The 15246-nt window shown below is 38.9% G+C and overlaps 1 protein-coding gene across 3 annotated transcripts in view; it reads right to left on the bottom strand.

The window, feature by feature from the left end:
• The window catches only part of CEP41 (centrosomal protein 41), a 42719-nt gene that overhangs the window by 4464 nt on the left and 23009 nt on the right, over positions 1 to 15246 (bottom strand). For 2 of the 3 annotated variants that reach the window (XM_016213391.2, XM_087821018.1), the window contains 6 exons: positions 14169 to 14216; positions 9962 to 10023; positions 8923 to 8992; positions 3048 to 3192; positions 1243 to 1394; positions 771 to 838 (listed from right to left, as the gene is read on the bottom strand). In XM_016213391.2, the coding sequence (XP_016068877.1) occupies positions 771 to 838; positions 1243 to 1394; positions 3048 to 3192; positions 8923 to 8992; positions 9962 to 10023; positions 14169 to 14216 (545 nt within the window). Of the gene's footprint in view, positions 1 to 770; positions 839 to 1242; positions 1395 to 3047; positions 3193 to 8922; positions 8993 to 9961; positions 10024 to 14168; positions 14217 to 14449; positions 14505 to 15246 lie in introns of those variants that run through there. The other variant, XM_087821017.1, reaches the window with a different exon arrangement.

Genomic DNA, 15246 nt, shown 5'->3' with positions numbered 1-15246 from the left:
GGAGTTTATATAGAGTGTGTGTTAGTATGGCAAAATACATTGTAATATCAACTGGTGTAAAGCAAGATATATACAGTATGACTTCTACTTTGTTAAAACATACATAGAAGATGGTCTGGAATAAAATATACAAAAAATGTAATAAAGAGTTGTTCAAATGGGTGATTAGCAAAGATTGCAATTTTCTTTCTCACATATTTTGGTATTTAAATTATTTTCTACTTGTATGATTTTTATGAACAAAAAATTATAAGAAGAGAAAAGTTAAAATAGAAGGAAGAAAACTTACTTTGTAAGTTTTACTTGGGAAAGCTTCTAGGGGAAAAAAGTCTTAGGACTATCTCTTTTTCTAAAAGGATTTTCAGAGAAAGAGGAAGAGAGGGAAAGAGAGCGAGAAACACCGATGTGAGAGCGAAACATCCATTGGCTGCCTCCTGCACGTCCCCACCGGGGATCGAGCCCGCAACCTTTCCGTACATGGGACGACATTCAACCAACGGAGCCACTCCAACCAGGGCAGGACTAACTCTTAATGGGTCATAATCTTTAACCTGATGTTCTCTGGCCCAGTGCAGTGTGGCTTGGAAGCATCTGCCCTCATGGTCAGCATACTCAGTAACAGCTAAGAATCCAAATTCTAAAGTATGCTAAGTAAGCTAATTATCATCAAAAGTCCTTCACAGAGTTTTCCTACCAGGAGCGTGATTCGTGATGTCTGATTCTTACAATCCTCGTCATCACCCAACTCCGTAAAATGCAACAAAGGATACATATTCAAGAATATCATTTGAATACGGGTTCATTGTTCTAGACAGAGTTGCAATTGGGTAACTGTAAGCTGTAAAGAAAGGAAAATTAGGAAGTTTGCAGCTCACCTCGTACAACTTGGCCCTGCTCCCCAGTTGGTTTAAAGTCGAACTAAGAGTTAAAAGAAATATATTTTCAAAATCAACAAGCCATAAACCTAAATACTTTTGTGAAAGAAAAGAAACAGGACACTATAAACAAAATATGAAGCTTCACTTGACTGTTTCTGATGTTTAGCACTGGGCCCCTGAGCCATCTGAGGTCACCAGCCTGTCTCAGAGCATTATGGTAAAGCCAACTCACAGGTTTCCATAATGGATCAGGCTAACACATGGTTCCTTAACTGCTGACCATGGGATGTGGTCCAGGAGGCCGGGATGCGAGAATGGGCTGTGTTCTTGGGAGTGAGGCACTACAAAGCCGCCTCTCTCTTACCTCCAACAATGTGGCACTGCTGGTAAGAGTCTCTATCGCGCACATCTAGCAGCAGGAAGGGGCAGTCGGGATAAGGCTTGTCTTTGGTGTTGGGCTCTGCTTTCTTCACTAGCCCTTTGTCTAGATCCAGTTCCCCAACACCACTGATGACGCTGCAAGGGGAAAAGTAGGTCAGCAGACACTAGTCAGGGGTTGGTGGCTTAAAGGTCAACTGTGTTTCTTCAGAACAGCGAGAGAGTGCTCAGTGTCTTTTCAAAAGACACTTCAAAGAAAAAGGAAAATGGATACAGTTTCTCAGTTCTGCCTCTGAATATAAGACCCTACGGATTCCTATTCTATCTCACTGGACCCCAAAGGGAGGACTCACAGGTCCACACTCACCTTCAGACAATGTATGTTGGGTCATTAGCGTGGCTGAGGGGTAGGAACTGTAGGGCGCATGCTGCCTCCAGCAACCAAGGCAGCATTCAGAGAAAGGAAGAGGGGAACAATTAATCCACTGGAATTTTGAGGGGCACAAGGAAGCAGAGCAAAGGGGGAAAGGACAGGCGGATAGGACAGGCTAAATGAAGGCGTTTCTATGTGTATTATATGTAATGGAAAGTGACAATAATGTTTTAATTTTTCATATGGCAACCTATCCAATATGGGTTTTGAACCTTAATGTTTTCAGTAGTTACCTGTACTTACTTCCATTTTATAAGTTACCATGTTGAGGTTGAAAAGAGGCTTTTAGATTTGGTGACACTCATACAATCAGACACTGGAAAAGCTAGGATTAAAATGAGGGAGTTTACCACTGACAGCTCTATTCTAAGGTTCATAAAATCACTAAAATTGGTCATCATATTAATATTACAGGCAAAATGTGGTTAAAACATGAACCAAAGGAATAAGAAGAGTAGTTGTTATGAACAAAAATGGCTCTATTAGAAGATGCTTACTTTCCCAGGCAAATATGAAGACATATCAGCCAAACCACAGATTGGCATATAGTACCGTTCCTCCCCCATCACAGCAAATCAAATCCTGCATTTAAATCTGATAAACATTAGAACTACAGGCCATGTAGTACATATTTCATTGAACCAAAGGAAAAGGAACTCTATCCTCAGTGGAAGTCTCGTTGGCCTATCTTGTTTTGAATGTAATTTTAGAGTCCTTGCGCAAGAACAGTTATAAAAATAATAATAGTGGTACAGATGATAGCAATTCTTTCACTAGCTGAACTGTTTTACTAGTAGAAGGGATGGGTATGTGTCGAAAATTAGCACTGCCCTGTCACCAGCTGTTAGTGTTTGTGAGAAAGTGTTGCGTCACAGTGTATGGAATAAGACCAGGCACGTGCAGCTGGAGAATCGACCCAGGGGCTGCCCTCACTTTTATTTACACCTGTTTAATGCCAGAGCATATGTGCGCCAATCTATTTTCCTTCTGACTCTAGTCAGGGTGATTATAAGGGGCAGCAGACAGAAAAGGCGGAGAAAGTCATACTCTCTGAGTCAAAAGACAGTAGTGGCAAGGCTAGGTCCTAACGGCAAACGTGCACACAGGAGGGTGGGGAGCAGTGGAAGCAAGGTGTGAAAATGAGTGCTCTCCCATCAGTAGGGTCTTACGTTAACTGGAGGAAAATGCTGTGAAAAGATCCAGGAGGTGGCATTTCCATAAAGAGAAAGTAGAAGGCTGGGGGAAATGTGGGACTTCACCACTGCCAATCTGTTTCGAAGGTAATTAAGTCACTGAAATCGGGCCCTGGCCTAATATGAAGGTAGGATGCAGTGAAAGCACGAATCCGATTAGAGTACCTCTGGAGCGTCGAGCGACTGGAGTCCCCTGCTCCCACGCTATTTATGAACTGGACAGGGCTCGGCGACTGCTCCCCAGGGCTCCCCTTCCCATTGGTCCTGGCAGTGACTTCAGCATCAGGGTCCGAAGTCGCAGAATCATTATCTAAAATTTGCAAATGAAGAAATAAGTACAGTTAACTGTAGAATCTGAATTGACTTGTCAGGCGGCGCCACTGAAATTAAGTCAAGAATTAACTCACATCACCTTACTTAAATTGTTCTATAAATTCTAGTATATAGGTTCTCAAAATGCTGCCTGTGGCCCTTGGCTGGTGGGGCTCAGTGGTTAGAGTGGCGCAAAGGATCGAGGGTTCGAGTCCCCGTCAGGGGCACACACCTGGGTTGTGGGTTCTATACCCCTGGCTCCGGTCGGGGTGCTTGTGGGAGGCAACCGATCGATGTGTCTCTCTCACATCGATGTTTCTCTTTCTCTCTTCCTTACTCCCTTCTACTCTCTCTAAAAATCAATGAAAAAATATCCTCTGGTGAGGAATAAAAACAAACAAACAAAGTTGTCTGGGGACCGCAGGGGTCCCCAAGGCCCTTTCAGGGGATCTGCCAGGTAAAAATTGTTTTCATAATAATGCTAAGACCTTATTTATCTCTCTTTACTGCATTGATATTTGCCCTGCTGGTGCAAATGAAATGGTGGATAAAACCGCTAGTGCCGTAGCAAGAACCAGGTAATGGCATTAAGTTTTCTCAGTAATCATTCTATTTTCACCAACCCACAATCACAGTTAATGTGGCAGTCTCAGTAAAAAACGCCCCTGATCACGCAGTAATAATGAATAATTTTATTAAATCTCACCCTTACATACACACCTTTCTAATATTCTGTGTGATAAAATGGGGAACTGCATACGGTCAGTTAGCTACATACCCCAGTGCCATGGCTCTCTCAAGGAAAAGCATTAGTCTGATTATTGCTGCTTTGCCAAGAACACCATTTTTACTTGAAAGAAAAACTGAGAAAAACTATGGTTACTTAAACTTGTGCATTCGGCAGACATTTTCCAAAAAAATGATCTAAGTAAAAAGTGAATTTGTCATTGCAAGGAAAATAATTGATGGCATTTGCTGCAATGATTACATTTTGAATAAAAATCATAATTTTGGAAGCTATGTGCCATCAGCAGCTTGACTGTTTCCCATACTTAATGCCTTTTCTGATAAGATAGGCAGTGAGATTGATAAATGTGATTTTTTTTGATATTGTGTAATGAAATTTGTCAACATTGGGAAGATCTTCATAACTCAGCGAACCAGTAATTTTTGCACGACCAGGGCATGATGTTATAAAATCATACATGGATAAAAGATTCATTCAAAGCGCAAGACAGATCGATGGGTTTTAATGTAACAGAGTCTGTAAAGTTCATTAATATGGTTTCAGGTTCTACATTACAACTAACCTTTAGGAAACTATCAGTTGTCGTATCAAAGAAAAATATTTGCAATAACTGAAAGGGCTATTAAAACACTCCACCCTTTACAACTACAGGTCTGTGTGTGGCCAGATTTTCTTCATAAGCTTCAACCCAAAGAGCATATTGCAACACAGTGATACAGAAGATAGGAGAATCAGCTGTTTTCTATTAAATCAGACATTAATGGGATTTACCAAAAAAAAGTAAAACAATTCCATCCTCAGTAAATTTTTTGTTGTTTTAGAAATATAACTATTTTGCATAAAAATGTTATTTATGTTTGTAATAGGTTTAGTGTTATTTTTAAGTGAAATAGTAAGTAAATATTTTTTAAGTTTTCAGTTTAAAATATTAATAGGTATAATTTACATAAACCAAAACTCTTTGAGGTCCTCAATCATTTTTATAGTGTAGAGGGAGACTGATACCAAAAGTCTGAGAATTTGCTGTTCTAACCAGTATAATTAAACAAGAAATAGAAATGAGGTCTTAATTTGGATATGACATAATATACTGAGCAACTTCAAGAGAATCCTGTAAGAATAAGGAAAATAAATTGTGGTTAGTTAAAAAAATAAGTACTAACAAACAAAATACTTTTCCTATATACCAATTAGAAAATAATATGAAGATCTCCTTTACAGTAACAATTACAGATACACAATATGCTCTCCTCGAAAATAAACCTATTAAAAAATGTAAAGGTCCTTTATAGGTCTTATAAAAGTTTACTTAGGGATATTAAAGACCTGAATGAAGAAAGTGACATACATTGAATATTCCTGACTTGTGACTAAAAGTTAAACGATGTTAATCTTTTCCAGATTTAATTTTTAACCTTAATACAAATCTCAATGGGATTTTTAAAAAAGTTTAAAAGGATTTTAACTATAAGGAGAACAAAAAAAAAATTCTACATACATATATAAAAACTTAGAGAACCTGACTCATCAAATAGTAACATATATTGAAAAGGTACATGACCAAAGTAATGCAGAGCTACAATCAGCACAACAGAGACCACAGAGACAAATCCTGGAACATACATGAAAAGCTAATGCTTTTCCAAGATGGCATCACAGATCAGTTGACAAACGAAGAACGACTGAAAAAATGCTGTTGGAATCTGTCAACTATCTAGAAAAATCACATTTAGATAACCTCCTCACATCATATACCAAAATATAAGGTGTCCCCCCAAAATGTATATGCACTTTGAATGATTATAAAGCGTTTATTAACACACAGTTCATTGTCAAAATTTAAAAGAAGCCACAGAAATAGATAATTTTTTTTGTCAACGCTTGTTTTCAAACTGATAACTGTTCTGGTCCAGGCACTGTTGATAACTCAAAGCAATGGAATCGCAAACATCAAGAATCATTTCGTTTGGTATTTGTGTGCCCTTAATTCATCAACTGTTGATGGTTTTGTACCGTAAACTTTCTTTTATGTATCCCCAGAAAAAAAAGTCTAGTGGCACTTTAGGATAAATTTTCTTTGTTCAAAGCTTAGAATGGCTTCACCCATTATTTCAAATCACTTAAACCTGAAAAGGAGTGAAAATTAAGTGAGTTATCAGCTGTTAAGGTGTGCATACATTTTTTGAGACACCCTATATATAACAGATGAATTGATATTAAAAAAACCCCACAAAAACAACAAGCAAGCTAATAGAAGAAAATAGAGGTAAATAATTTATCTTATTTTAGAATTTATGAATCTAAGCAATAAAACAAAACAAAACATGAAAGGCTAATAGATTTAATCATGTAAAATGCAAACTTCATATATGTCAAAAACCAACACAAAGAAAATTAAAAGGTGAATAATTAGGAAAAAATATTGTAACATATACGGATGAAAAAAGGTTAATACACTTAATTTACAGAGTTTTAAAAAAGTTAACTAGCTCTTTAAGTGAAAAAAGGATCATGTGTAAAAGGTAAAAATGCAAACAAGATAAATTAATGTGGAAAGGAAGCTGCCTTCCGATTCCAGCCCCACGGCCCTCAGGCCTCCTCCCCCGAGGGAACCAGCTTCACATATTTATGTCTCCTTCCAGAAATAAAACAACTACATACTTCTGCATATATTTTATTTCCTCCCCTTTTTATGTGCCTAGGAGTATGCCGTTCATACTGCTCTATGCTTTGGTTTCTGTTTTGTTGTTTTATTTTTACTTAATAATACAGCTTGGAAATTGTTCCAAATCATCAAGTAAAGATTTTTCTCATTTATTTCCAAGGCTATATTGGTTTCTAAAGTAAAAGATATCATAATTATATAGCGCTTTCATAAATCAGTAAGCAAAAGATGAACATTCCATTAGGAAAAAAAATGGGAAAGGACCTGTAATGTCCTCAAAAGCAGAAATGTGTATGACCAATAAACACACACACACACACACACATACACAAAGCTCACTCTCATTATCAGAGACATTCAAAATAAAACTATTACATACCATTCTTCATCTATCAAACTGGCAAATGTTTACAAAAATGATAATTATTCAGCATTGGCTAGGATGGGGAGGAATATGTCTTCTCATTCACTCGGTGGGAATGCAGAGGGGTAGGACCACTCAGGAGAGAACGTGGAATCAGTACTGAGTGTCTCACAGTGGTCCTACCCCTTGTCCATCTGCAGCGATTTATCACCAGGAAATAATCAGAACCACACAAACACTTATGTATTTACATTGCAGCATTATTTTATAAAAGTGAAAAGTTAGAAAAACTATAGTGCCCCAGCAATAGGAGAATAATTAAATAAATTAGGTATGCCCAAAGGGTAGGCATTATGTGGCCACACGACCTTTACACTGAAGCTCTGGAAGTCTGTTTAATGACCAAGGAGAGTACGCATGATAAAATGTTAACTGGAAACAGCATAATATAAAACTACATACAAAGAGTATGGATTTGGGTGGGAGTTAGATAGGGGGAAAACAGGTCAAAATGTTAACAGGGGTTATTAGTTATTTTAATTTTCTTCTTTATATATTTTTTGTAGTTTTCTAATTTTTAAACATATACTTTTAAGTCAGGAAAAAACAATAAACATTATAAAAGGAGATTTTGTAATCCTTCAAAGATAGCCAATATGCAAACAGATACAATCTGTTCTACAGGCATTCCTGAGTGAGTTATTATTCTGTGTAGAGCACTAGAAAAACACTAATATTACTCACACATTATGGTGTCCTATTTTACAAGAGCCTATTTTGCTGTGCAAATTCATCTCAGAAGAGAAAATTGCATGAGCCCATATGTCCTGGCGCTGCAATCTCTATAATGAATTAAAAGACCCAATCCAGGTACTTGTATAACCAGGTTAAAATTGGGAGTATTTGTGTGAGGAGACTCAATTATCTCTGTTACAAAGAGCCCTTCTTTCTGCTGTGTGAGAGGCATCTGTCAGAGATAAATTCCTGCCTTTTCCAGATTCCCTTTATCCTCGCTAACAAAAACAAGCCCAGGGAAATGACAGTCGAGTTGCACAAACCCAGTGTTCAGACTTCCTGAGAAACTTGTCTTGAAATCAGAAGTCAAATTCCTGGCCTACATCAGCCCTGACAAAGCACATTGTCCTTCAACCAACAGCCGCACGTCGAGCGGGGAGAGCGGCGGGATACAGTGAAGACCTTAGCTCTGTGCGTTCCTTTTACAAGGTGCAACCGAGAGCTGGGATTGCGGCTCGGGGTTCAAGAGGGGAGACCTGGAGCCTTGCTGTGTGGCCGTGTCCCCTACCAGGCACCTGTTCCTCCCTCAGACACACACCGGGAGCTTCCTCTCCCTGCCCTCCGCTCAGCTTTCTACCCTGGGGCCTCTGCTCGGCCGGGAGCAGCCTCGCGGGTCTAGTCCAAAAGCCCGAAGCGAGTCTGCCTGTTTCCAAGGGGAAGCTCCCTTCCCTTCCTCAGAACCCCCGCAGCCACGGCCCGGCTGCTGCGGGGACACAGACTCGTGTCCCAGGCCGCTCCTCGCTGGCTGCCTCTCCTTCAGCGAGTCACTGAACCCTGGGCCTGGGCTTCTCACCTGTCAGGAGTGAGCTTCGTTCTAGGGTTTTTAGACTGGGCTCTATGCACCTTGGTAGTCTCACAGCAGCCAATTCTGGGGCCTGTGCATACACAGAAAACACTAAAAATATTTGCTGAAAAAAGTAATTAGTATATTAAACACAGTGAAAACTCCAAATGCTAGATAGAGCCAGAACCACTCAGGTGGCTTTTTTGAAGAAATAAGAATTAACAAAGTACCAGATAGCATTTCTCAGGGAGTAACAATCTAATGACAGACAGGTACATCAAAGTCCCAAGCCGCTGGGACACAGCAGCAGAGGGCGAGTACCTCAGTTGAACGGTCAACCTGCCACATTCCCGAAGCCTCGATTCTCATTACCTTCTAGCCTTTGGATCTCCTCAGCTGTCACTTCCAGTGTTTGATCAGACAAGGAAGCAACTTGGATGACCTGAGAGAAAAAGGAATGAAATGTGTAGATGTGTGTATGTTTGTTTGTCTTTAAACAGAGGCAAACCTGTCTTTTACAAAAGACAGGGAACATCAAAGATCTCTTGTCTTAAGAAACTGTCAGTGTCCTCAACTAGAGACTAAATCTCAGGTCCCCTTACTTTGGGAGTGGTAATTACACTGCAGATGATCATTCCAGAAGAAAAGGCTCATTTAAAACATTACACAATAAGCTTAAAAGGCCAAAAGGATAATTTAGGACAAGAAACATGAGTAAGAGTCTAAAACTGCATCCATATATATTCTAGTCCCAACATAACATGTTATTTCTTGAAAATGCAATACTTACAATAACAGAATTGTATCAGCAATTCTTCACGCAAGGAAGAAATAAATGTAATTATGAGCATATTGATTATAACACTGTGTACCTACACATAGTTTTTAAAGTACTTTTTACAAGTAAGCTCATAAGACCCAAGATCCATCTTGAGTTACATCAATGGAACTCTTGCTTGGGCACTCTTGGTCCGTAACTTTCAAACGAAAGAAGTGACTTTCCCAAAGTAACAAAATAGCCCAAGAAAGACTTGGAAAAAGAACTCATTTAGAGAAGGGCAATCACCCGGTTTACACAGAGAAAAATGTCCAAATAATCCCAAGTCCAGAACTCTAGGTTCTAAATATTAAATTAAATGGACAAGATAAAAACCTAAACTACAAATCTGATGATTTAAAAGTAGAATGTACATTTTACTTTTTAAAATTCTTACCAAAGAAAAGAGAAAACTTTCACATCATCCTTGAATGAATGCACACCTCATATACCAATTAATTCTCCCACACGTGAAATATAAAGAATCATAAGAAATCCCTCTGCAAATATTACCTAGAGTCAAATTCAGAGAAACTCACACAGAGCAGCACAAATGAGACAAACTTTACTCCTAAAGAAGATCATTAAACTTACCAGCTGGGCAAAGGTTGTAACTTTTAGTCTCTTGAAAAGCTCATCTTTTTTGTATCTATAATCTGAAAAGCAGGAAAGGACAAATATTTTTCTAGGTTTCTTTTGCCTTCTTAGAGGTATTCATTCTTTCTAATCATCAAGTTATATGGTATATTTCTCAAGTTATTTATATGTGTTCGCATACATTACCTCATTTGATCCTCATGATAGCCTCAAAATTAAAAGTGGCCAGTATTATATCATCTCTTCACTTCCCCCCCTTTGCTTGGGCCAGTAGAAAGCCTATAGTTGAATATATAAGCCACCTCTTTGTGTCTAGAGACTTTATCCCCTGCCTTCATTTTACTAGCCTACCATTTTCCTTTTACTATGCTCTCTCTACTTTGGCCATATTGTACCACCTTTCTGTAAGCCGCTTTAAATCCTTTTCAGAACACGGGGAAATAATTCTGCATTTTATAAACAAGGACAGAGACCCAGAAGCTGAGTGGCCCCAGTCAAACAGCTGGTAAGACACTTAGGCCCTACCAGTCTAACCCTTGACTGAAAAGATAACAACTATATTCCTGAGGTTACAAACTGTGCTAAACACACAGGACAACACTTCCTTCCCCCTGGCGTACAATGCTGGGTGCAAAGTTATGACTGGTCGTGATCATCTTTTGTGTCAAATTCTCTTCAACTCCACTTTAATGAAAAGCAATCTATTCAGTTTTGCAAGATGAAAAAGTTCTGGAGATCTACTGTACAACAATGTGAATATACTTAACACTACTGAACTGTAGACACTTAAAAATGGTTAAGATAGTAACCTTTATGGTATGTGTTTTTTACAATTAAAAAGAAATTAACCTAAAACATCAATATTGATTCAGTGCTTTCTTTAAAGTTCTGAGACATAACTTCTCCAACAAGGGTCCTTCTGTAATTGTGTTAATAATTCTTCATATCACATTAAACAGTTTTTAAAAAAATCAGCCACTCTCACTTGACCTAGTCTCTGTCCCATAGAGGCATGCTGAAAGGTAGCTACCTTAAACTTTTCTGAAAATGACTGCCAATTCTGAAGTTTTCAGCACGAACCCCCTCCCACTCTTACCCGTTATACCTCTTCTAGGTTTTCATATTGGAGCCCATGGCTCCTTAAAGACTGTCATTATTTCAGAATTACTAAAGGTTAGCTGGGTAATTACTGTGGCCTTCACAGCATACACGTCTCGTAAGCCAAGACTCCTAGCAACAAAGGAAAGGATTAAGGTATTTTAAGACTGTTTACCTGGTGCACTTATCATTTCTATGAATTTTCCAAAAAACCAGCACAGGCTGGAGAGTTATTTCAGAGGATAATGTTTGCTTGATTTACCAACACCTTAGGACTCAGAGTCAGGAAATAAATATTACCTTAAAAACTAGCCTTTGTAAATATATCAATACTCCTTCTTACAGGAAATTAAAGATTCTCTGTTCTAAAATGTCTTAAAGAGAGTAATCTGGCAAATAACTGACCATTACTTCTAGAAAATTCTTAGAACAGCTTCTTCTGGATACAACAAGGTAACAAGCCTAGATGCAAAGGAATTTCTAAAGCCCGCCAGGATGCAGACCCAAAAGGCTGGGCACAAGCTATAAAAAGTACAAATGAATCACCACCAACCTGTCCACCAAAAGTCATTTATTTAAATTAAAATGGCAATAAATCAGCCAATGAAAACAGTCAATAGCTTTCAAGTAGTTTGCACTGTGCCATTTATCCATTGATATTCCTTTGGTATAGTTACATAGTTTGAAATACTTCTCCAATTCTTCACATTCTAAGTACAAATGTACACATTAAAATCCCCTTTAACTAAGTAGAAATTACCTCAAACAAAAAACCAGCTCAGCTATATTCTAATGATTGACATTTCTAGTGTCCTCTCCCAAGCACTAGAAATCCCACTGCACATTTGAGCCTGAACTCTACATACCTGGTTCTGGTTTAGAAGGGCAGCCATCATTAGGACTCTCTGACATTATTACTCAGAGATAAAAAAGATCAAACTAGAACGTTGTATAGTAAGTTTTAAAGTTTATAGAAAAGGATGGCTTGGAAAGCTCTGTCAGTCTGTCCTTGCAAGGGCGAACAGAGCCTTAAGAATGGAGCTTCTGCTCCTGTCACTTCTCCCAACTCCGCGATGGAGACAATTAACCCTAGTTTCAGATAAGCTATCAAGTTTTGCTTCTCCAGTGAGTCTGGAGTCTCAGTCTGTCTCTCTCGAGTTACTGGAAGGACAGAGACCTAACTATCTAGGATGTTTCACACTGGGTCCAACTAGTGTCATCTCACCACCAGAAGCCGAGAATAGGCTTTGTAAATGGTCAATAGACACAGTGTCTGTTTTCCCCAGGCAGAGTTGAAAGAATATTCAGATTACAAAGGAATTCTGCGTTTTCAGGGTTCTGTTAAAACACGTTATTAGCAAAGGGAAGTTGGGTTCACAGTGGAAGACAAATCGAAGGAAGTAACAGAACGAGGTTTGTGATTTCACAGAAAGACATGGCATCTAAGGTAACCGGAGAGAAACGAGGGGTCTAGGGTGTCCTAAACAAGGCAATGTTCTCCTCCCGTTGACCCGAGAGAACACCTACAACAGAAAGTGGGAAAAGAGAAGGCAACAGCGTCCAAAGTGTAGATCCTAAACCAGAATCTGCAGTAATTCTAGTCAGGCAATCAGCACAAAGTGTGTGAAACCAGGTGAGAGGAACCTCCTGTCTTACTAAAAGGAAGCCCACAGCTTGTAAAGAGGAAAGCATTTTCAAGGACTCTATTCCAGAGGTATTTCTTTGGGGAGATAAGCTCCATTTAAAGTTTAGATATTAAAGAAACCACACTGTGCTTTTAAGAAATGTTATAAACAGGGTTTCAGCAATCTGGGTGGAATGAAACATTTCTAGGGGACAAATTTCGGCGCGGACATGTGAGTTTTTATACTCAGCTACAAATGGGCAGGAGGTGAAACAGACTCCACACTGAATTCAAAGCAGGCCGGCCGAATTTCCCTGCCATGGATGAACTAAGGACGACAGTTGTACAGCCCAGGTGAGTAAACAAGACCTTTTTTATAGTTTAAAATTTTAATATATCCTTAAAATATATGCTTATATAACATAAAATGCAATATAATGTATAAAATAGAATAGAATAAGAAGAAAAGGCTACTGTGACATTACACACTAGAAAACAAATTTCTACAGCATGAGCCCTTATAGCTCAACGAGGCAAACAGCAGAGTCAGCAGAAAGCTGCTCCAGAGCCCACATCTATTATCTGGGGTTTCTCAGCAATTCAAAAGGAACAGAAACATTATCATTTAAATTAAAAGGCCTGCTGCGTAAAAACAAAGTTCTTGTGAATTCTGGATTTGTAGTAATCTCTTCCCAGAAGATGTATATACCAGAGCCAGCTTCTGAACTGGTGCCTGAGTCCCTCTTTACTAGCATTAGCTAATGCTCCCCTAGCACTGTGCTCTGAAGATATAAGCAAATCCGTCTTAGAAAATAGATGTTTCTGCTGCTGCTTTAATTCTGGCCTTGATGTGTACATTTTACATCTGTTTTGGACACAGACTGAAAAATTATGATTTTGTGCAAGAGCAATACACTCAATGACTAGTAGCATATCTTTGCAGAAGATTAGTTTTTAAAAAGAATGTGCATGAAATATGATTTTTAATTAAAAGAAAGCAGGCTGCAATGAATTTATAACATATAACATCACTTTAAGAATAAGCTCTTTCTCACATCTCTAAGGCTTTCATGAGTACTGTCTAATTTATACTCAAAAGAATGTTATGAAATAAGATATTATTACTCCTACCTCAGGTATAGAGAAAATAAGAAAATAAGAAAGATTAAGTACCTTGAAAAAGGCCATGAAGACTGTGGCACAATGAAATTAGCAGCTCGGGTTCTCACTGCTCCTTCTACGTCCCAGCATTCACATCTCCTACGGGGTCTAAGTCAGGCACAGTTTGGCCCACGAGCCACAATCCTAGCAGCTGACCAGGATGGTACAGTGTTTCCCACGTCTTTCTAGCCACCTGCCGGGCTCAGTGGGCTCCCGTAACTCTCCGTGTGTCTGCTACAGAGTGTGGTTAGGGTTGTAATAACCAACTTACAGAACTACTACAGGGTTGCATTATGCCAACCCGTCAATAGTGGTACTCACTTTTTTTGATCTCTTCTAGCTTCTCAATGTATTTAGTCATACTGTTACCTAAAAAGAGAACAAGGATTTTAGATATGCTTTTAATGGAAGGAAATTAGTAACACTGTGAAAACAGAATGGAGTACAAGTATTCTCTAAGCCTTCCTATCCTGTTCTTACAGAATTACAGGAGGCAAATGGGCCACACATACTAATAATCTTTTTTGGATTATAAAGCATCACTAAAAGACAAGGAATCGTGTGAAATGCTTTGGTCAAATGCAGTAAGTTGGGGTGCATACCCAATAAGCATTAATAAGTCCCAGGCAGTACAGATAACTTTATGTAATTTTTTTCCTTTAAGTCAAGGCTGTCCTCCTTTTGTCCCCCCATAATCTTTTTGTGGGAAAGATACACAGAGGAAGAGAAAGAAAGCAGCAGTGATCTTCAAATGTCTAAAATGTGCCGTTGTGGCTGCCCAAGCAACCCTTTCTCTCCACTTAGTCTTGTGGTTTCCCTCTTTCCTAAACTTGGCCTCCACTATTCATGCTGATGTTGCAGCCTGAACTAGACCACACAGTCTGCACACCAGGATTCACTGTGGATTTGATTTGCTGAGAAATAGCAGCAGATTCCCACACTGTGCAGAGTCCCCAGCCTGCATGTTTTATAGCCTGGTTCTACAATACTAGGCTCCAGCCAATGTAGGTTGGAGAGTTTTCGTACATTAAAACTGGGCCAGGATCGTTCTGGTTTCTGAATGAACTACAGTCTAGTTCTCAAGCCAGGGGTGATTTTTACTGCACATGCTTTAATTTGATTCAAGTCAACACAGCAAGCTCTATCTGGCACCTACGAGCTATTGCAAAGAGGGAAAACATTCAAAATAATTTCTCACTTCTAAAACTGTGCTCCTAACTTTTAAGCCTTGAGGAAGAGCTAGTCAGATTCAGTCCCAACTCCAGATAAAAGAAATGCTTTCAATTAATGGCACGAACTGCTGTTTGTAAGGATTATTCTGAAATTTTCTTCATGTTTAAGTCAGCAGCAGAGAAAAAAAAGTCTTACTCTAAAACCCAAAACACATTTTCAAAAACAA

The sequence above is a fragment of the Miniopterus natalensis genome, chromosome 10, assembly GCF_054644295.1.
Source record: "Miniopterus natalensis isolate mMinNat1 chromosome 10, mMinNat1.hap1, whole genome shotgun sequence".
Taxonomy (NCBI): domain Eukaryota; kingdom Metazoa; phylum Chordata; class Mammalia; order Chiroptera; family Miniopteridae; genus Miniopterus; species Miniopterus natalensis.
Note: the sequence above shows the minus strand (reverse complement) of the source record. Positions and strands in the feature narration are given on the sequence as shown.